The following is a 23,538-nucleotide window of genomic DNA, read 5'->3' as shown; positions in this document are numbered from 1 at the left end:
GGCTGACTCCCACCGTGATGAAGCGCTGTTGGTGTCTCTCCACCATGTTGCATCTCTTCAAGCCTCACCTATGCTCTTGCCTCAGCGGCAGGATCCCACCAAGCTTCCCAAAGCCAAAACCCCTCGCTTTGTACCTGCCACGCTCAAAGCTCACCCATTCCCGTTTCCTTGCCCAGAACAGCAGCGGGGATTTGCAGACTCGGGTTCTCCTCCTCCCGGGCACGGTGATGCCCGCGGGGCTGTCAGAACCACGTGCGGCAGGGCCACGTTTCCCCACCTGTGCGGGACCATCGCGTCGCCCGAGAAGCGCGTTGCTGCGTGCCCTGTCCGGCTCCCCGCAGCCGGGCCCGTCCGCCGGCGGCCGAGGAAAGCGCCCCGCCCCGGCAGACCCCCCCACCCGCGGGGCAGCGGGACGCAGGCGCAGGCGCAGCCGCCGCGGCGGTGAGGGGCGGGGCAGCGCCGAGCGGAGCCGAGCCGAGCCGAGGGGGCGGGGTCACGAACTCTGACCTCCGGGAGCCGGAGCCGCCGCCGCCGCCAAATAAGCCGGCCGAAGCGCCCGCCGGACGCCCCAGGTGAGCGGCTCTCCCAGCAGCGGGCGCGGCGCTGCCCGGCCCGGCGGGGGGACGGCCTTGCGCTAACGGTGCGTCCCCGCGCGCCTTACGTCCGCCGCCTCCGCGGAGCGTGGCGCAGGGCGCCGCCCGTCCCGCCTCAGGCCTCGGCGCGTCCCGCGGGCGGCCCCGCGCCCCCCGACCTTTCACCTACAGGAACCGCTTGCGCCTCCCGCCGCCCCGCATCCGGGCGGCGCCGCCTGCCGCTTGCTGCCGCCGCGTCGGGCCCCGGCCCCTCCCGCCGGCGAGCGGTAGCCGGGGGGGGAGGCGGCGGGTGGCGATGCCACCCGCGTGCTGGGCGCCGGCCCCGCGCAGCCATTTTGTGCGGGGCCGCGGCGGAGGCCGAGCCCGGGCGCTGGCTCTGCGCGGCCCCGCGGAACCCCCCGGGAGCGGAGAGGCGAGGGCAGCCTGCCGGGGCACATGGGGGTTGGGGTAGGATTGGCCTGGGGGCTGGGCGGAAGATGGACCAGCCGCGGCGCCTCCTCCTTTGCCCGCCCGCGGCGGCCGTGCGCGGCCTCAGCCCCCCCCGGGGGTGACTGTGCTCCCGACCCCCGGCCGCGTCGTGCCTGCCGTCTCCATCGCGCAGGCGGCTCGCTCCTCTCAGATCCCACTGGCGGCTGTGTGGGTTTATTTGGGTTAAGGTAATAAGTTCTGCATAACGGCCGGTCGTAGTTCTGTTGTGGCAGATGACCCTGTGGCTGTGCCCTGTTTTGTCTCGTTGGGTGGGGTTTTCTTTCTGAGGTGCGGGGCGTGTGCGCTCTTCCTCTTCTCACTGCTGCAGTGTATTGTCATAAGTGTAAAAAGCCTAGCCCTGTACCGCAGGATGAACTTAGATTTGCGCTGTGTGAAGGGAAGAGAGGAGGTGGCATGTGTTGTGCAAATAAACTTTAGCAACAGGGAACAAAAAAAGGCTTTTGATACTGGTTTTACTGCAAGACGAGCGTGTGAGCATGATTCCTGAAAAACTGAGTTGGGCATTCTTCATATGTGAAAACTGAACTGAGGCTACTGGTACCAGCATCAGCAAGAGGGACTGGAGAAAGCGGTGTAGTAGGAAGAGCTGCATCCGAAAAATGAGATGACAAAAAGTTCAAATAGTTTTCTGTAGGACAGCTTCCTGGTTTTGGAATTGGCACTGTATAAGTAAAATCAGAAGTCCTGGGGGGAGGCAGAGCATCACGTTGCTGTGCTGGGTGAGGCAGTGTTCACCTGGTGACACTTCTGCGCTTTGCATTTTGGGTGGCTTTTTCTGTAGCAGTGTTTCTACCTGAAAATAATTCTATAAATTATTGAAGCCCCCCGTTAGTCCATGGTGGCCAATTGTGACACAAGCATTTAACCCACAGCTTTCTCCTTGACTGTACTGCTTTCCCCAGGGCACTTGTTTGAGGGAAGTCTTAAGGTCTGTGAGATGTCCGACTGCTTCTGTCTGTAGCTCTTTCTCCAGAGACATTGCAGACCCTCTCTTATCACAGGACTGAGTGTTTTCATATGATGGTGCTCAGCTGTATGTGTGCACATGCATGGTAATACAGGGAACATAACTGACATCACCTGGCAGGGGGTACAGTCCTCAACTGCTTCTGCAGTTCATTCACACTGCTCTAGCTGGATGATTGGGCACCACTTGCTAAGTCTGTTGCATTCTGCAGGAACAGATCAAGATGCTTTTTACAGAAAAAAGCTTGCAGTAGATCGATTAACTGGCTTTATCTCTTCCCCTTGGTTCTTATTAATAATTGGTTTTCTTACTGGTTCTATTTTCTTGTGAAGTGTTGTCTTGAAGGGAACAAATGTGGTGGGAGTTCTGATGTCTTTAAGAAGAGCCATAGCCCACGCTAGATTGTGGAATAGCAATGGAGATTGGGTTTTGTTCTGGTTTGGAGGGTGTTCGTGTGTGATTTGGGGTTTTTCTTGGGTTTTTTTTGTTTTTTGGGGTGTTTTGGATTTGGGTTGGTGTTTGGTTTTTTGGGCTGGTTTGGTTTGGTTTTTTTTAAAGCCTACCTTGGCCTTTCTGGTCAAGTTTCTCAGCCTCTGAAGACAAAGCCCTAAGCACCATGTAACTCTGAAGCTGACTTTGCTTTAGTGGAAAAGGGCTTGGACTAGATGACCTTTAGAAGTACCTTTCAACATGAATTTAGTTCATGATTGTATTGTGTTATTAAAGCTGGAGGGGAGAGGAGCATGGGGAACCAAAACCAAACAAAAACCCACTGATACTGTAGCATGCAGTTAAGTAGTTCACATGCAAAATACGTGCGTTACAGAGTGCTTAAAGCTAATGTGCTAGTTCAGTGAACACTGGCTTTCATCTGTAATGTGAAATCTATTTACACTGGGAAGATTAGTTTGCTTGTTCCTTATGCTGATACTCAATTTTCATTTTGATTCACTGTGTGCTTATTGTATTATGCAATTAAAGATTGTGCAGCCAGTGAAATTGCTGGAGTTTCCTTACAGTTTGTGAAGGAAAGCAGTATCCCTAAAGAAAGTAACCTGTGTCTAATGTCTGGGTCAAAATAAAATCCTGAAAACACCCAGCACCCCCTGCTTAAAGTGGGGAGCTGAACTGTATATAAGGAATAGAGCAGGGTCAAAGCTTTAACCTGTACGCATTTGTTCTGCGGGTGGACAAAGTATGGGTCTTTGCTGGCAGTGCTGCATCTGGCAGAGGGTATGTGCCTTTCCTGCTTCAGCAGCCACCAGGGCTTAACCAGTTCTAATAGTAAGCTTTGCTAACCTGAGCGGGTTTGGTTGATGCAGTTCGGGGAGCTCTCATGTGAGTATCTGCTTTGCCAGACCTGTGGGGGTATTAACATCCACTCTGAGGGTGGGCGCAGGGGCCAAAGGGTGCGGCTGGCACAGCTGTCTGCCTGTGCTTTCTTGTCACACATGGGCTGCAGCATGCAGCCAGACAGTGACCATCAGGGAAAACTGAACAATACCGAAGTTATTTTCTGGTACAGTTCTTACTACTTTTTTTTTTTTTTTTTCTTCCTTGGTGCTGTTTCAAGCTGCTTTTGGCACTTTAAACTTGTGCCTGTACATTATTGGTGTACGGTGAGCTGCTGCGAAGTAGAATTTAATCAGTGTGGGAATGATTAGTAAAACTGCAAAGGTATAGTTAATCAAAATCTTACTGTTGTGTATGCAGGCCTGTCCATATTCTTACCCTTCAGTCGGCAGCTTGTCATTCCAGAGATTATTGTGTTAGATAGTACTCGCCAGACTCTTAAAGCAGCAAAGGATTTATCTTCTGAAGAATCAGCTCTTAATTTCCAGTTCTCTGAGACCGGAGGGTTGCTCGTGCTTTCTGCGCAAGTCCCGTGTGTCTTAGGATTCAGTGCTTCAGATTTTATAAGGAAGTACGTTCTTTCCTGAAAATCGTGGTCTAAGAACTGCCTTTCTATATCACTATTTAGATTAATTTTTCTGGTTTGGCCAGGCCTTCTCTGAAAGGCTGTTCAAATTTGCTTAACTTGAGAGGGAGATAGGCAGGACTAAGCTAAGTATTTGACAGCCTTTTTAGAAGTTAAACCAGAAACTTGAAAAACACAAACCACCAAAAAACTAAAGCCAAACCCTCTGCTATTGTCATATTAGCTGTAATTAATAGTTATTTCATTCCAAATAAGTTGAGGTTGTCGTTTACAGCTTAGCAGCGACTTTGTGCTGTGAAAACTGCTCCATTTATGTTGGTAATGTTTCCTTTGAAGTATTAGCAGGACAGTGTAAGTGTCAACATGACTAATGCTTTCACTCTTGGCTGATTTAATCTGATTTTCTTTTTCCAGTATGCTTTACATATGTGTTGATAGGAACTAAAAAAACCAAACCAAAAGAACCCCAAACAAAAGCCCAGCCACACCCCTCTAATGAAATCTAATCCTGTGGAGTTGATGGGGGGGGGGGGGGGGGAACAGGGAAGATATGGGTGATTATATTTATAAAGGGATATTTTTATCTGAAACAATGTCAACACTGATTTACTGTGCTGGAAGGGTCTGTGTGAAACTCGGGGGTTTTCTTCCGAAGGCAGTTTCTGTGGATGTGAATGTGTGCAAGTAGTACTGTTGAGTAGGTTTGCGTGTCCTTTCCATAGCGTACCTTCATGTATCAGCTGCTTCATCTATGGCTGTAGTTCAGTGAATACCCGAAGCAGTCATCTCACACCATGACTATGGGCAGTTTGGCATTATGCATAAGCGGGTGTAACAGTATGGGCTTTTTTCCAAAAGAAATAGCTTTATTTCTGCTACTACCTGCTTTTTTCTTGTGTTACATGTAGTGATTGTTAGCTGCAGGGTAAATAAATTCTGAACATGAGTGTACTTTACAGCTTTATAATTGTGAGGTGAAATGCAGAGGAGGACAAAGCGGTCAGCCAGGATTGGGACTGCCTCTTTGTGAAATGCTGTAGCTATACTATAGTGTATTTAATGCCTCAGTGTGTTTGGAAAGAAGGATTTGCACTTGCTATGCTGTGTTAATGTAATCTTTGTGTGCCAGGTAGGTAGGAGAACAGATCTGGCTTCAGACAGGTGAACTTCCTGGCCTGGGTAATTGTGCAGCTTCAGCTCTGGTGCAGCGAACCGGTTTGGTCTTTTGTCTTCCTGTACTAATGCAGGATTTTGTAAGCTTCAGGTGGAGATGCAGGCTACGGCTGACATGACAGCAGCTTGGCCTGATTAAGTGGCTCTCTCCTTACCTAGCTCTGGCCTGTAGCCAGTGCTCATGTGAGTGGACTCGGCTTGCAGACAGCCCCCTTGCCTTTCCTCTTCCTTCCTTTTCCCCTGTCCTTTGTGGGGCTGGTGAGCTGAATCTTCTCTATAACTGTTCAGGCAGGTTCTAGAGATTGCATGATAAAGCAGCAGGAGCCCAGGGTTAGAAGGGAGATTGTCCCTTTAGTGGCCCATTAGTGGGAAGAATGACTTGGCAGTCTCCTCAGAATTTATCCTAGAAATTCTGTTTTCTCACTTCTCCTCCCACTGTAGCACTTGCTCACATAAAAAAAGCAGTGAGAGTAATGATTCTAAATTAATTGTACAGGCATGCTTGCAAATGCATCTCTCCCCCTATTGGTGTGTGCCTTTTAATTATTCCCTTATGCTTTTACAAGCATCTCATCTTCCCTTGCTTGACTGCAGGTTTAGCTGCTTCAGTTTCCTGTTACTGTCTCTTACATATGTAGTCTCTAAATCTTGATGTCATGCAAATTTAGTAAACAGTATCTAACTGGGTGTCAAGAGTCACATAAATACTCCTTAGTTCATTGATAAAGAAAATGTTACTCCTTTAAGTCTGCCAACTGTTCTACCATCTTGAGCAATATGGCCTATAGAATGATAATCCAGGAATAGCTCATCTAGTTTGCTGTGTTCATTGAGCTTTTCTTGTATGAAGCATTAAGCAAAGTAGTGTCATTGTTTCACAGATGTGCTTGGATTCCTTGGCTTAATGTATTATCTGTAAAGCATTGCAGAACACTGGTCTGAAGCAGAAAGGAATGCTAGTGCTTAGAACAAGTAACAAAACCGCCTAACTCTGGCACTTTTAATCGTAGATGGATTGTTAAATGCTTTGTATTTTATGTGTAGGTATTTATTAAACAAGTTTGGCACAGGTTATGCTGAATTCTTAATCAGTATATGATGAGTCTGAGAATGGAAATGAGGACTAGTTTTCATTTTAAGGTACAGAGCAGCTGTAAGCCCAGTGATGACCTGAGCTAAAACAGTGAATCCTTAATTCATTTTCTGAGATCAGTTGAAATAATTTTCTGCCGAAGCAGTACAAGTATAGAGGTTAAGACAGTTTCTTCTAAGAAGGAATACTTTTAGAGTTCCATTATATTAACCTTTTGAGCTTTCCTAAAAAGTCATGTTGATCTGTATTTGTCTTTCCTGTGATGTAAGAACAGCAAGTGAAGTTGACAGTAATTTCTGCAGTCATAACTAGTTAGTGTGCCTGTACCTCAAAAGTGTCTGTAAGTTCTTATGTAACTTTTAGTTAAAATGTGCATCTGACCTTCTACAGGAAAAGCCCCTGTATTAACACACATCCCATATGTATATGTAGTCATCAGAATCATTATGCATTCCGTACAGGGTCAGACTGGTTTGACAGTGCCAGCAGGGTAAGTTACTACTCAAATTTTACAAGCATCGTTTTTGCACCAGTAAAACTACACTGGCCAGGGTTGTGACTCTTTTGTTTTTTAAAGTAAGTAAATTGAACATCTCTGGGATTGACAGAATTTTCTCATCTTGTATCTTCATACCAGTGTGCCTTCTTACTCGTTTAAAGACTGCTAAATGAGAATCAAGGTGGGGGTAGATATAACAAAAGTGCAGTATAATAGAACAAGAGACGTTTCACTTGTATCAAATGGAAAGTCCAAACATAAAGAAATATTCTTCCTGCTACTGCTTTTAAAGTCCTTAGTTTACATTGGTATACCATTTTGAAATACTATTAGTAAGAACTTCCTACTAGGATAATTAAAGTTGCATAGCTTTTGTCTCTGGAGAAGGATGTTGAGTTAAACATTGATGTCTTCTGGGTATAACTGTACTAGTGGAGAGGTTAGTGCTTCTGATTACCAACCATCAAATCTGCTGGCTGTTCTCGTGGGAATGTTTCCTAACTCATTTCAGTTGAAGTAAGCCAAAATCAATTGAAAAAGTAAGTCTTTCCTAAGTTATTTTGACTAAAGCATTGGAGAAACTCTGGCCCATAAAAACTGAGGAAGGAGTAAAGAAGAGTGGTTGAATTAGTGCAAGCTGATGAAAGTTTCCTGCTGATGTGGTGGCTTGTGGAGTGTATCTAAAGCAGTGATGGAAAACCACTGGCAATGATGCCAGGCTCAACACCAGCAGTGAGCTAACACTGATGATGGTGATGTATTGAAAAAGAATTCTGACTTGTAGTTCACTATGGAGTTTGCTAACTCATTTACTATGGGCATAAAATAACAATATTTACATACAAAGATTCTGGTTACGTTTCATTGGAGTCTCAAGATTGAAGAGAGATGCGATAAATGCAGTATTTGGAAACAACTTAGTGCTGATGTATTTATTGGTAGAAGCCCTTCTTTGAGTAGTACTGTAGCCATAATATTATTACGGTTCTTTTAATTGTGGAATGTTATAAATATGATCCTGAAAGTGTGTGCAGTTTTTCCATGTTGTGTTCTCTGGTCTGTTTTAGAATTCCAGCTCTTGTCCTTTCATTGTTTTAGATAACTTTCGAAAGGAAATATAAATATGATTAGCAATAACTAGTGTCTGGATAAAGTTTGGTTTATCTTTATTTGTCTCTTTCCCTTTGAAAGAGGAACAAAGCATTCTCAAGCAACAAAACATCATTATTTGACTCAATCTACCTCTTTTCCTACACTAGCAATAAAAAACATTTCTCGTATGTTGTCTGTGTGCTTTGAAGGTGTGTGTCATGGTTTGGACAAGTGTGGAGAAAAGAAGCATTTCTGAAATTGGGAAGATTCACATTGAATGAGAACACCTTGAGGACTACTTCCAGTTGCCGAAGATCAAAACTCTGACCATGGCAATAGTTAATTTAAATATTTTTTTCTTTACTGGGAAATGAAGGTGTTTAAGGAATATTTCCCAATTTCAGATAGTTTGATTTTAGGATATATTCATCATTTCGCATGAAAATGCAGCTTTTGGGAATGTTGACTGGAATAACTTGGGAGAAGAAGCTTTTAAGAACGTGAATAATGTGCTAAATTTGTAAGTTTCTATAACAGAAGAAAAAATGGCTGCTTTTTCCACTTACTTCTTTGCAGGGATCTCTAAAGAGGGATTAAGCATACCTGATGTGAAGGCTAACATAGATACCTTAGGTAAGCAAAAGGTGAACTGCAAAACTTTCTACATCTGTCCCAAAGTTAGCTTAGAATGACTCCCCAGTGAGCTGCAATTGGGCAGCTGGACGGGCTGAAAACAAAGGGTACGGTTTCATAGTGCAGTTGAACTGAACTACCAGCTCCCACCAACAACAATGGAAGGGGAGGTTTGCCTCCTCCTTAATCTTCCTTTTTTTTCCCCTCCCTCCCTCCCTTGAGTTATAGCAACATGTTCTCCCTTTTGTCTGCAATGGAATGAATCTGACCGCCAAGTAAATTACTTCATTGTGCTTACCTAGCAGATGTTTGGTGCATTTCTGCTAGGTTAGTTTTTCCTGTCTTTTTAGTGAGTTGAATTATCCTGGTGTGTGGTCACCACCACCACAGCTTGGTTGAGGTGAGCAGGACCTCCTCTCAACCAGAGGTGAGCTGTAATTCTGTTGAAACTGCCTCTGAAACTATGCCCTGGCTCTGCAAATAAGAAATAGGTTTCTGCCAGTTCAGTTCCTTGAACTGACTCCTCAGGGCATTATGTGTATACCCATGCCAGCACAAGAAGAGATGAAATAATAAAGCGGAAATGAGATAGGAATGCCTGGTTTAGCTGTTTCAGTAGTTGAGCTGCAGCATGAAGTGTTGCCTGAAAGTTTAACATTGAAATATGGGAGTTGGTGAGTTGTTTCGCTGTCACACATGCTCTTCAGCACAAAGTAACGTGGTTCATTGGAGGTGATTTAAGTGAAGGCATCTCAGTACACAGTTCCACTCTTACAAATACTGGGTTTGTCAGTGCCCTTGTGTTTAGGGATTGCTAAAGTTAAAGCAACAACACACAAAAGAACCTACTACTGAATATTCATGCCACTTGAAATTGCAAGTGTCAAAATGTAAAACATCATGAAATTACTCTGTAAATTCGTGTCAATAATACTCCTTAATTTTGCATTTTAAAAAAAAGATAGAAAACATAAGTGAATAATCCTGTAACACATCATTTTTTTTATTGTATGTAATTACAAGTTGTACTGGTTAAAGGATGTGTTTGCAACGCATGGAGTTGTGCACCACCGTGAGCCTTGTTAGGCCATGTCAGATAAATGAGGGAGAAACCTGATTTTCCTTAAAATGCTTTTATTTTAGGATGTAGTCAAGCATGATTTTTTTTTTTTTTTTTTTTTTTTAAGTCTGTGGAAATGCCATCCCCTCAGGCCAAAGTTAAGCTTACGCTTTAGTAGTGCTGATAAAGAATCAAGGACATCAGCGCAGCTCCTGACAGTGAGCACTCTTGGCTGTCATCCCACCTATAATAGAGAGATGGCCAAGGTGCTTTTGAGCCAGTTGCTGAGCATTACTGTTTACTGCATAGTGTTTTAACACAAACAGGAAGGACAAACTTCAGAACAGTGTCCTGCTCTCTGGTGATTCAGTGACCAGTTCAGAAGTAGCTCATCCACAGGTACACTTGGAGTGAGAAGATGGGATGGAGAATTAATTCAGTATGCCATTGCAAGCTGTGCTACCTCTGCTTATAAATGCTGTTAAAGTCCAATGGGTGTTTCAGTTTGGTTGCCTGTTTTTGAGAATTTGAATCACTAGCAAGAGACACTGTGGGACTGACTGCTAAGGAGTATTGATTTGTTAGTTGTTCTTGTGTACAGAAAGGAATTTCACCTGTTGAAGTGAAACTAGCATGAGATCATATCCTTATAATCAGTATTACTTCATAGATCAGGACCGATGGATGTACAGCAGTCTTAGGAAGTCATCGTGTTTAAAAAAAAAAAGAAAAAAAAACAAAACACAAAAACAACAAAACCAACACAAACAAACAAACCCTGGGGATATATTGGCATTTATCCATTTTGAACAGCCTTAAAACAGTTTTGCTTACAGGCTTGTTTCACTAAAAAATTTAAAAATGCAATGTTGCAACAGTATAAATGCACCAGTACATTTTATACTTAAAATGGGAATGTTTCAAACTTAACTCTGAACTTTTAAACTTTGCAGTTTGCAAGTCAAAGCAATTAAAGTTTCAAAACTTATCCATTAATTTTTTTCTGAGAATGGTGCTATTTACTAGTCATTCTCTAAAGATTATAGTTGTTGAGAAAAACCTCTTTGAAGGTGCTTTGAATGGCAAGGTGACATTCTTCAAATTCACAATTAGCTGGGTTTGCAAACTCTTGTGAGCACAGATTTCTCTTTCTTGGTTCTGAGAATCAGATTTCAAAGAAGAACTTTTTGACCAGTAAGATTCTTATTGGGGAAGGACAGGAGCATCGCTTGTTTAGGGAATGCTAATACAGTCAGGCTTTCAAAGGCCATTGCGATTTCATTAGGTTTTTATTCAACAGTTGTCACCTTTAAAGCAGTTTGATTCTAATCAGTTTGTCAAAGGGTTTGCTTACCACTGCCCTTTGAGTTTTCTTTAAGTTTGTTTATTTTGGGGGCATTTAGACTGCATTGCTACATCTTGGAGGTTGTGGTTGAGTAATGCTATTCTGTTCCAAATTACTTCCTACTTTTTTTCTCATCTCTAATTTAGGATTCCTGCAAAAGTAATACATCATGAAGACAGGGAATCTCTTTTTAGAGAACCTCTTCCACTGCTTTTAAAAGTAAACCAGAGTATGCTTGCTCCTAAGAGCAAGAATAAAGGATGCCTATAGTCAATTCTGGAGCTGAGTATCTTCATTATTTTGTTAGCACTGTTTGATAACACTGAATCAATAATGTGAAAATACCAGCTCTGTCTCATAGCTATCCTTGCTCACAGAAGAGATCTTGTTACGGACAGGTGTTAACATCAATACAGAGTTCTGCCATAACCAGTAGAAATTCTCCCATGCGCTTGGTGAGGATTTGGCAATATGGCAAAGAACACAAAGTCCAACGCCTCAAAGATGCGGTATCATTTAGTTCTGTGTTGGGACTTGAAAAGGTCAACCAGTATCTGTTAACTGGAGGGCTAACTGCTAAGAGGTTGAAAAGTCTGTGCTGGAAACTATTTTTACTAGAGAATACGAAGTTTAGCTATAAATAAGCTTATGTGTGAAGCTTTTGTAACGGCACTGTTTTCCTCACGTTGTTTTTGAAAGTAGCTTTGGCTGTTAAAGTTCTCACAATTAGAAAATGATACCATGCTTAGAAATAGGGGGTGAGGCAAGAAGATAGAACCCTGTGAATCTCCTAATTGTATAGTATTCTTAGCTTGTGGGCTAAAGGTCTGTGCTAGGCCACTTCACCACGACAAGTGTTGCCTGTTTTGTCTTGTGGTGGTATCTTGCTTTATTTTTTTCATCCTCTGTTTCTTGTTTCTTCACCAGGTTCATCTGTAAGATCCAAAATAAGTGTGTCTAAGCTCCAAGGCTCATCTCACAACAATTTATAGAGCTGTGGGGAAGTATGGGAAACTTCAAATGGCTTAAGACGATGTAAATTTCTGCTGCTGTGGAAAAGCGTGACCTACAATTCGCCTCCATCACTGGTACAGCAGTAGCGTTTGCATGGTAATACAGCACGTGCAAGTTATTCCTTGGGCTGGGAACTAACATGGTCAAAAAGAAAACTTTGATGCTGTCTGTGAAGTCACAGATGTACCAGAACTGGCAGCAGGCAGAGAGGTTGGAAACTCAGGCCAAGAACTAGGTTAGGGCTAGCCCTTTTGGTGGCAGAATTGTGCTGAATAAGGTAGTCATGAATCCGTAACATTAAAAAGAAAATACCTTTCTTTATTGTGAAGACTGTGGACAGAGTCCTTGCGGAAGAGGCTTGGAGAAACTAGACCTCTCTGTCTTTCACTTACTGAGTTTGCGGCAAAAATATTAATGTGTTGACATGCTAATTTAAAGTAATGGTGTGACAGAGAACATTAAAGAGAATAATTATAATTTTGCAGTGCCATAGGTATGATAGGTAAGAATTTTTTTATTCTTCATGTCTGAGTCAATTTCTGTAAAAGTTGTTTTCCAGATTTTTGCCTCCTGTGCAAGTTCAATATTTGACTGCAAGCTTTTACTAGATGAACAATAAAGTAAGCTTTTCTTTTCACTGTACTGTATTGTTCATTTCCATGTGCTGCTGAGTTGGTGCAACACAGCTATGGCAGGAATAATTAGGATTCAGTATTCTTGTTGGAATATGCTAATTCTGCCAGCTGAAACACTAGGAGTTTTAGAAAAGCCTAAAATAAAGTAGCCATATGCTCTGTTGGTAAATATGACTAAAATTGAGAAGGTCATAGTCATACTTTCATGTGGGAAGGATTATAGACCTGGCTTTTCTGATGGGAAAATGATGTTGGTGAGTCTAGTTTCTTTCAGGAAAATAATGTAGAAAATGCTAGACACGGTGATTTCAGAGCGGAAGATATTACTGCTGTCTCAATATGCTGACTTAGGGGAACATGTGTTCTCCATAAAGTTGGTTTAAACTGCTCAAGATAAGCTTTCTTGTGCATAGCTCTTTAAACTAGACAGTGAATCATAGAATAGTTAGGGTTGGAAAGGACCTTAAGATCATCTTGTTCCAACCCCCCCGCCATGGGCAGAAGTAAAAGTTCAAGGTTAGCTAATAGTTTATTGTGTCCTTGAAAATATCTGTACAGTAGACTTACATGGAGGCAGTCAAAAGATTTGGCAAGTCAGACTGCTTTCAAAATATTGGGCATTTTTTGTAATTGCAAGCAACTCTTGTTTTTCCTGTAGCTGAGAAAATAGTACATTTTTGAGTTGTACAATATTCCAGGTGGGAAGGGACATCAGAAGGTCTCTAGTCCAAAGCCCTCCTCAAAGCAGGATCAGTTTTGAGATCAGACTAGAATTTCAGCATTTTGCTTAGTTTACTCTTAATTTTTTTGCAGCTTATCATCATGCACACAGTATTTCTGGTACATCAAATTGTCACAAAGCACTAAGGTCTTCCTCTGAAATAACTCTGCAAAAAGTTTATCTGTCTTACCCAAAAGTGTGTCTGTCTTACTAAATAGTTCTCTAATTTGCTTTTAAGACATTAAACTTTTTTTAATGAAGTAGTACTAATTTCTGGCACTGTGTGTGTAAACAGTGCAATATTTTGTTGCTAGTGTTTTATTTAGGCGAAGAAGAATTCTGATAAAATACATTGTCTGTCTTGAAAATCTAGGTGCTCTTTAGGTAGTGATTGTGCTGCAGCTCACTGCATGCAGGTGGGTTAATGCTTTTCAGCATAAGCTTCAGTCTCCTATGCTCTGTGTGTATGCTTGTCATCTTTTGTCTTAATTTAACTAACAATGCAGCATGCAGGTGGGTGATTAATGATCTGCAGTGCCGAAGTATTTCTATAGTCTTCCCTTCCACACATCAGACAGGGTTTGGTATACTGCTATGCACGCTTGCAAGGCATCCAGTTCTTGTCCTGGTCAAGAGAGAGATCTCTTTCTAATTGTAAGAGCAGGGCGAGCTTCAAAAGGAATTAATGTTTAAGAGATAACTGGAGTAGGGGTAGGAGACAGTTCCTAGGAGTACTAGCAAAGTTAGAGTGAAAACCAACTAGATACATATATAGCTTTTCTACACATATAACTACTTTAATTAACATTCTAACTTTTTGTATGCTTGCACGGAACCATTTCTCCTTACTAAATAAATAAACATTTTATCCCATGTAAAAAATCCTTTATACTGACACCATTTATTCTTATGTTAATACAGGAATATATGTGTTGGTATTAAACATCTTTATAATGTTGTCCGCAATGAGGAGGCTGTATGTAACCCAACTACATTGTATGTTGGAAACGAAGCACATTTACTACATAAATCCTTTCGTGTAAGAGTGTACTAGTTTTGTTCATATAAGAAGTAGGTATTACAGTGTTTTTAATACAGCTTTTGTCATGAAAATTAAGTGTTTATGGTGCTTCATAATTTGTATATGTTCCTTTTAAGTACTGCCTAGTGAGTATTTGTAAATCAATACCCAAACAAATAAGGCATACAGCTGAATACTTCATACTGCATTAATGTAGTGGTGTCTGTTAAATCTTACAAAATTCTTCTTAATTCTGTAACTACAGTGTTGATAGCAAAACAGCTGCTTTTATTTAAACATGTATATTTTCTGCCTTCCAAGTAGTGCTTCGTATCAATTACAAAATTGACCTTCAAGCACTCCTGTTGCTACTAAAAAATTAGCATGAGTTCAGAAGTTAGATTCCTCCCCTTAGATTTGCATTAACAAAGCTGGCTCTGTTCTCGTTTTTAAGATGTTAATTATGTACCTGCTGATGTCATGGTCAGTAATACGCTTCTGTTCTCAGAGAGTATTAGATTATTGCTCCTTGGAAAAGTGGAGAAGGAAAAATAGGAAGTCTCTATGTGAGTTGAGTAAAAAGATACAGTTTACAGATAGAAAATAAGTTATTACTTCTGTAGTATAATCAAACTTTAAATTCTACAGGGATGTCACCTTCAGATAACTATGAACATGCTTTACTTATGTGAACTATATTTTCCCTAAGATATTTTTCTTTTTGAGGCTATAGATGTTTAAGCGTCTTCTTTCCTTTCTTTGACAGGAAATTCTGGTGATTAAAGATCATGGCAACCGTAGAGGAACTGGCCCATCAAATTATTGAACCGCAGATGGGAGAGGTACATAAATTTTTAAGTCCCGTTTAAGAGACATTGAATAATAAAATGTACAGACTGATATGTAAAGGCCAGAATCACAAGAGAAAATAATTTTTAGTACACTCAAAGCTTCCAGAGTCTCTCCCAAGGAAGACTGAAAAAAACCCCTATTATGTCCAGTTATTGAAGTTAAGCTGCAAAGTCTTTTTTGCCAAAGTTTGCCGCACAGAAATGAAGCTCAGGAAAATCTGGCAGTGTTTCCAGGAAGTGAGTAGCTGTTCAGCTCTGCTTTTAGGGCCTGCAGAGAGCCTTCTGGTTGCGTAATTGCTTTGCTCACTTTCAGTTGCAAAATTTACAATCAGGAGAGTTGTTAGTACATAGCTTTTACTTTCCAATTTAATAATTGCTTCAGTTGTCACTTTCGTTTTCGCTAGTAAAGGTTTGCCATGCTCTTCACTGTATTTGTTGGTATGAGTCAAAAAGAAGATTGAGCTGTTGTTTCTGCTAACTTCTGGTTTTCATTTTCTGTAATCTGTGTGCTGCAGCCAGAGAACTTTGAGATGCACAAATAGTTTGGGAGTGTAGATAAGAGTATACATCCTTATCTAGAAGGTTTCATCATAGCATAGCCTATTTAAAATTAGCACCACTTTAAATTAGATAGGAGCAGTGACATTTATCTTAAATAAAAAGTTTTGGTTGTTTTTTTTTAGCTTGAAATATCTATCATTGGTTTGTTGTCTAGACATAGGCTTACTCTTCAAGTAATTTTAGTTCTCAGTCTTGATTTCAAATAGCGGGGGGGGTATGGTTAATGCTGTTCTGTATAGATTCTTACAGCTTTTATTGTTGTAGCATCTGAGTTTTACTAAGGCTGTATCAGACGACATAAGTGATTTATGTGATGTATGGTGTGGTTTTTCTCTCATTTGTTCTCTTTGTAGGTGAGAATGGCATGTCTAGTGTAGTTTTGTTTTAGTAATATCATTCTTTATGGAGGTCTAAATAGGGCTGTGTTTCCTGGGTTTTTTATTTATTTATGTGTTTTAAATAACAGGCTAGTCAAAGCTGTTTGAAGTGTACATTCCACTCAGAAAAGAGGGTGGTGTGATGATAGTGTTTAGTCTCTGTGAGAGTTGTTTCTCAATTTCATAATGTGATTCCATGAGACATTGAGCTGGCTTAATATCTTTATGCCATGAGAGAGGGAAGGTCCTTTTTCTGTTTCTTTCTTATTTTGTTTCCACATTAAGAGCAAGGTAACTTGGCCAAAACAAGTGGAAGGTTTTCTCCTGGGTTAGTGCTTTGAGTACGGTCCGAGAAGGCTCTAAGGAATACCAGAGCCATTGCAAAGGAGATGGTTGGTAGCAAGGGGAAGGCAGGGGAGAAGATTGAAGGAGTGGAGGTACAGCACTAAAAAGAGCTGATGGCTGGTTTTGCTCATGGGGAAACCGCAGCCTTACAGTTTTCATGGATATTGTTCTGTCAGCAGTGTAGATTAGGGTTTGTCATGTAGCAAGGATTTACTGAACCTGAGACCATCGCATCTTATTTGGCAGCAGTGCAGGCTGCTTAAGCATTCCCCAGTCCTTACTTAGCCACTTACTCTCATGCTCTGCTAGTCTGGCTCATGTAAGCTCTGTGTGTCATTGTGTGGTGGACAAAACTGGGGGGAGAAAAAGAATTACAGGATAGTGGAAGAAAATTTTCTCCCTCCCAGTTGGGGCCAGTTCCCTTATCTGGTACAAGGTGCAGCCCAACCTGGCTCATGCTTAGGAGTACTAAAAAGCATCAGCCAAGGCAATGCAAGGTGGGACTCTAAACCAAAATTGCTTTTGAAGGTGTATGCCATGCACAAGTGCAGTGCCTGAAAAGTGGAGTCAGCAAGGAAAGTGGTCTTAAAGGGGCCTTCATGTAACCCCTTACATTCCTACCTGCCTGTGACCTACCGGCTATCATTGCTTGGTAGTGTTCTTACTTGATGTAATCGTTGAAAACGGTAGTTTAAGGCCTGTGGAACTTCAGTAGTGTTTTTGCTAGCATTTGTAATTCTCTTGAATGTTGAAGTAGTTTAATTGAATTTACAAGAAAATCTATGTGAGTAGAACATGAAAGGAAATAGAGAGGTGTTCCAATTCTGAGGAGAATGGAAAGTGCTTCTGTGTCTCATTGACATAATGGCCAGAAATGTTCTTTGATACAGGTTTTGGTTTCTGTATAATATTAATTATTGTTTGTGAAACATTTTAAAACACAAAATTATCACAAATAATTTTATGATGATGATCACAAACATCCGTTTTTGTTAATTTAGGGCTCTATTGCATGAAAGCTAAACTTGCTAAAAAAAGAATCTACAGCCTTACCTATATGGAACATTGCACAATGTTTCTCTTTAATTCTGCCAACTGCTGATCATCTTTTGCTGAGTGTGAGATAATGCATATTTCTATATCAAGATCACATTCCTTGATTCATGTAGGGAAGTTGCCTGTCAAGAACCCGCAGCAATCTTCTTTCTTTAAACTGTGATTGGGTACCTTAAGTACCCCAAACCAGTGTTTTGTTTCTGCAGGACCTGCCAGTAACAGGGAAAAGCTATGCATTTGTTGAAACAGTCTGTCATACACATACAAAACACAATTTTTAACAAATATTGTGGTTGTTCTTAGCAGTGTTTTTTTCACCTGCAATAAACCCCCCCTGTATTCTGTGTAGAAGTAAAACTGTCAAGCTGATATTTTGTGGTGTTGAAGAGCAGTTTTACCTTATACAGCGTATAGATCGTGACATTTTAAGGGAGCAAACGTAAAACGGTCCTGCAATATGTAGCTTATTTTGCAAAGCAAAGATAAATTCATACAAAACTCCGACTGCTTGTAAATCACCATGTGTGCATGTCATTTGAAAGGCTGATACACAATTTTAATGAAAGTATCTTTCAAACTGTAAATTTTACTGTATAATGAACACTTCTTTATCCTTTACTTAAGCAAGTAAGTGGATGAATTGTTTGAATATGGAAAGTATTCATGCTCATGAAAAATTGAGTATTTTTAGAAAGCAGTGTTTGAAGATGGCTTGGGCAGTAGTTTGACAGGCATTGCTTTTGATGATGCTGGCAGCTCGAGTGATCCCTGCAGCAGCTTAATCCCATTCTCTCGTTTGCTTTCATGCGTTTGCTTCTGAGCATTGTGGAGATAGGGATTGAAGGTTTCGGCTACGCTAAGAATAGCCTTTGGTTGTCTGTCTGTTTGCTGGGCTGCTTTTTAACCTGCATCAGTGTCCTATTCTAGGTCACTGAATGACTAACAACCAGTTTTACCTACCAAGCTGAAGCGATAGGAGCAAGAGGTTGTAAGAGCTGGGGCTGGTACCACAAGTAATGCCTTTTTAGGTGAAATTTCAAAATCAGCTTAGACTGATGGGAGCTCATGTTTCTGCTGCAAGGGGAAGTCTTACCCACCACTCTTTCCTATTATACTCACCACCAGTTGCATGTTCTTGCCTGCTTTTTTCTGCTGATACTAGCATTTACATGGTGGTATGGTTGCAAAATCAGGAAGCTGATCCAGGAGGAACAAAGAAGCCCACAACCTGTTAGGAAACAGTACCCTTACTGTGATACAGATAGATAATTTTTTTCTCTATGGTAATTTGGATGGGCAGCAGATGGACAGATGAAAAGGAGCATTTTTATGATGGTGTAAGTACTGGAAATTCTTATCAATACAAAATTGTGAGATATTCCAGAGTTTTTGAACTGCAAAAAACTGAGGGAGTTACTTGGGAGTTTAAGACAAAAATTTCAGTTTGAAGGTATCTGTAAGCTCTGTGAATACAAACTCCCTTTGTACTACAAAAAGTTTGTCCTTTTTGATCAAGCCTCTGCAAATAGCAGCTGTATTTCCTAACTTCTATTGACAAATAATGTTATTATCTTCCCCATTATACCTTTGGCTGTAGCATGTGAAGAACTTTTAAAACATTGATAATAGTTAAAACACTTCCACAAATAGCATCTGAGAGCGCTCATACAGAGATTTAAGTTTGGTTTAAGATACACAGCTTACCGATTTAATCAATTTCATTCATGTTCTCTTAACTTTCTTGATAGTTCCCCAGTGTATAATTCTGTAGTTCTGGTTTTGCTGCTTTAACAGAAAAGCAGAAGAGAAAAGGCCAATTGTTGTGTTTCCACATCAGAAATTCTTTTGTCACTTTGAGTAAGCCATTAAGGTAAAAGTAGTTAATTGCAAATGTGGCACAGCTGTGATGAAAGGAATTGTGTCTCATGAACATCAACAGTAATAAATATTCAATCTGATTAACTTACATGGACTTGTCAACAATGAATTGTTTTACTTAACATGTTTCTAAATTTCCAGTTGGAAGGTATTTCAAAATGGGTTTAAACAGTGAAATAAACAGAATTTTCTAATTAGCAAAATTAAGCTATTAAATTAGATTACGATAATTTGCATACTTTATACAGTAACAGTGTCAGAGTTTCAGTAGCCTTGTGCAGAGTAATCAGAAGTTGGTGGAACCCGAAGGTTTCAAGCATTGATGTATCCATCCTTAAGGCAGTGTATATGTTGTCAATCCATTACATTTGTTTCTTCTTTCTAGATTACCCATTCCCAGGAAGCAGTTACACAAACACTAATGGATGGGTCAGCACAACGAATACAGATTGTCCCTGCAGATTCAGGCCTCTCTTTACCACAACGTATACAGGTATGCTTCCTCTGGTACATTTTAAAAGCAGAGATGAACTATTTACCAGTTTCCACATTTAGTTCTTTTTTTATTTGCACCATATTTGCTTGAATGTAGATACTCAGCCCTGGTGGCAGAAACTATTTCTATAGAAACGGGAATAAAAACTCCAGTGCCGCCTCCTGTTTTTATTATTTTATTTTTTTATGCTAAGAATTTTAAAGTTACAAAAAATTACAACCACTGAAAAGAAAAATATTTTCCCTAATACTGTAAAAAATAGAGTGTATACATATGTAAAAAAAAGATATATATAAAATATATGAAATACTTTATAAAAGATGAATAATTTTCATATTTGGTAATTCAGCTGAGTTGTTGGAACTTTTCTACATTTTGGAGCAGGGAGGGAGGGAAATACTGCATTGTATCATTGATACAAGTCATGAAAAAGTGCAAGGGAACCTAATGTCTGAGAAAGATACTGGTTTTTTGTTGTCCCAACCAATGTTACATGTCTTGGTATGCTGACGCATAGCCTGGCCAGGTAATAATACTCTTCAGTTCAAGGGAGGGTATGAAATTCTTGACAGTGTAGGTAGTTAAATCAATATAGATATGTGTGTGTGGAGATTAGGAGGATTTGGGGAATTTAGTTTTGTATTTTTATCCCTTGAAAGTCAATGCAAGTCCTTGCAAACATTTTATTTTAAAATTTTGTCCTAGAGAAAAATAGCAACTGCAGAATATATATTTAAAAAATATTCTTAGATATATCTTGTTGCATACAAACCCACTCATTTCATGAGGGACTGTAGTGATAGGACAAGGGGAATGGTTTCGAACTTAAACAGGGGAAGTTCAGGTTAGATATAAGGAAGAAGTTCTTTACTGTGAGGGTGGTGAGGCACTGGAACAGGTTGCCCAAAGTGATAAAAGCTCCATCCCTGGTAATGTTCAAAAGGCCAGGTTTTGACAGAGCCTTGGGCAACATAGTCTAATGTGACGTGTCTCTACCCATGGCAGGGGGGTTGGAACCAGATGATTTTAAGGTCCTTTCCAACCCAAACCATTCTATGATTTAAAGTGAGCCAGCTGCTAGTATAATCTTGGCTGCTTTTTCTTTTGCCAGCTTCACTTTTCAACATTTTCCACTGTTTTTTTCCTGTTTCCAGTGCATTGCATTCAAGCTTTCAACCTTCCAAAACTCTTTATAACTGCCCCCATATATGATCTTCTGTACCTGTGCTTTAGTCATTGTACTAGTCCTATCTATCCATCCAGTAGATCTTTATTCTTTCAGCTGTCTCCACTCCTTTTCTGTTCTCCGTGTACAGCTTTACCCTTTATTAACTAATTTATGTTAATCAATTAACCACCATCTTTATATGCTTGGTTTTCATTATCAGTATCTGTATGCTATAATGACCCTGTAGTGTGAAGCCATTTAATATAATTTCAGCATCAGGGTCTGAGTGTGGGATGACAATATATAAACCCATGAGCGTTTATTGTTGAACAGCAGGACACTTCTGTTGGTTCAAAGCCAGTGGCAGGCTTCTAACCCTTCTGTGTCGGCTTTTTTGTGCAGGGAGAATTACTTTGGTTAGGCACTGTAGTTATTGCAAATATGATGACCATAGAGAATTATATTTCTAGGGACAGGGACCTTTATATAGTTTTTCATTGTCTCATGTAGCTGGAAGATCACTTGTTTCTAACCCAGCTACTTTGTCCCTTGTCTGTTTTCACCGTGCTCGGTTTTTACTTCAAAATGGATAGTAAGCGCTTTGGGGCTGTGGTTGTCTCTTGATATGTGTGGAACAACGCTCAGTCAAATGGCATCCTTCCTGTAACAGACAGCTACAAACATGTCACCAATATCAATTAAAATAAATTAGATATGAGGTAGAACTTAGTAGTGAAAACTTTCCTCAAAGCAGAACTTGCAGAAAGAGTAGTTTGTAGGTAAAAATACATTTCAGTGAGATGTTCATAATAAATATTAAATTTATTAATTTTGAGTTTATATGTTCATTCAATATTTTTCCTTTATTACTGTTAAATGCACATAAATGATTATCTGAAATCTTGAAATACAAAATCCTCAGTAGAATGTTTGTACAGCATGTTTCATTTGTCAGCCTTTTTAGGGAATGTATACATTTCTCTAGGATAGAAGTTGAATGTCACATTTGTTGTTAAGCAGTCACTCCTGTTCGAAACTGGCTCTGTTATAAACAGAATGTGTTCAGATGCTTTTCTTTTTTCTAACACAGAATTTTTGAGGTATTTAATTTACTGAAATTATCTTCAAATGGAAGTCAAGACTTGTTTATGGGCAAGGCTTAAAAGCAACAAAGCAAAATACTGTCCTCCAGCACCAGCTACTAGGAAGGAGACAAATAACTGTTACATCTGAACCCAGGACAGGTGCTTAAATGAAACACATGGGGAAGTATATTTTTTAAGCAGACAGTCATGAATTAAGATATTCCTGTTTTGTAACATTATCCCTTTAGCGATAGTGAGTTTCAGATTATAAAGAAACATAGCGAGTTGTCACTGAGCCCTGATGGATTCCCTTGAGAAGACAAGTGGTTTTCTTTTTCCCTCTGATTTTTTTTTTTTTCTCTTATCTCAACATTTAGATATTGCAGGTTGTTATACTTTGGTGAACTGCTCCACTTTTCAGAGTCCCATTGTGATTTAGCTGAGGTTTTGCAGGTATATGGCCATAAGAGGTCAGCTGCAGACAGATTGTGCTTAACTGTTTAAACTGGTTTTGCTTATGCCTCTGTCAGTTGTCAAATGCTTGGCAGCTGCAGAAACCATTTGTGCAGTTTGAATAGCTCTATCTAGATACTAACATAACACTATACCTACTATATCATGTAGTGAAGACTACCTGGGCATCCTCCTAGAATTGCAGAAAGCTATTTGAAGAATTGGGACACTTTGTTAAATAGGAGGTGAAGTGATTTGTGTGAAGTAGCAGTGGTTCTTCTGCCTAATGTCCTGCCATATTTGTCTACAAATACATACTGGTTTCAAATTATGGAGCTGGACTACAATAGGAAAAAATATTGTTTAGCATATATTGCAAAAAATAATTTTAAATTTAGTTCAAATCTCTAAAATTTGTACCTTCACTGTTCAGGACATGCTGGTTTTTGACATGGTTTTATACTGTACATTCTATAAACATAACTAGATCAGGTATTTGCCTTTTTTGATGTACACATAGTTGCACTTTCAAGTGTTGATAGGGAGACAGGTTTTAGATACAAGTGTCTTTCAAAGAGCAGGTTTGGAAATGAAAGAAACAGCACAATATTCTGTATTTGGCTTTTGTACACGTCTGCACCCTCTTAAGGATAACATGCACTGGATTTCTCCTAATCCACATAACGTAGATGTGTTTGGAGAGAAGGGGAAGGGAACATCAGCTGCTTTGAAAAGAGCCAGAAATGACACAGGAGAAATTGTTTGCAGATGAAAAAAAACTGAATGGAAGAAGAAAGTTAAGCAAAGAAGGGAATTAAAAGGGCAAGGAAATTTGCTTTCTGAAGAATATAGAAAGGAGAAATAAGGGACTACTTTAGTCATTTGGGGTCCTGGTCATGTGCATATCTGAGAAAACTGAATGGAAAACCCTGTATTAATCACGTTGATAACTATTGTGGGGGTTTTGCATTGTCCTCCCACCTTACACCCCAAA

The 23,538-nt window shown here is 40.4% G+C and overlaps 1 protein-coding gene across 13 annotated transcripts in view; it reads left to right on the top strand.

Moving 5' to 3' along the window:
• Positions 1–423: 423 nt before the first annotated feature.
• Positions 424–23,538, top strand: part of NR2C1 (nuclear receptor subfamily 2 group C member 1) — a 53,169-nt gene continuing 30,054 nt past the window's right edge. For 2 of the 13 annotated variants that reach the window (XR_003990622.1, XM_030480049.1), the window contains exons 1-4: positions 441–572; positions 11,811–11,993; positions 15,041–15,116; positions 19,728–19,835. Coding sequence is in view for 12 of the 13 variants with exons in the window: in XM_030480049.1 (XP_030335909.1) it covers positions 15,063–15,116; positions 19,728–19,835 (162 nt within the window). In the remaining variant the exon portion in view is untranslated. Of the gene's footprint in view, positions 573–674; positions 1,250–8,217; positions 8,479–9,722; positions 9,978–11,810; positions 11,994–13,919; positions 15,117–15,626; positions 15,675–19,727; positions 19,836–23,538 lie in introns of those variants that run through there. The other 11 variants (XM_030480047.1, XM_030480052.1, XM_030480050.1 and 8 more) reach the window with 11 other exon arrangements.

The sequence above is a fragment of the Strigops habroptila genome, chromosome 3 (assembly GCF_004027225.2).
Source record: "Strigops habroptila isolate Jane chromosome 3, bStrHab1.2.pri, whole genome shotgun sequence".
Taxonomy (NCBI): Eukaryota; Metazoa; Chordata; class Aves; order Psittaciformes; family Psittacidae; genus Strigops; species Strigops habroptila.
The sequence above is the reverse complement of the archived record's forward strand: the minus strand, read 5'-3'. Positions and strand labels throughout refer to the sequence as shown.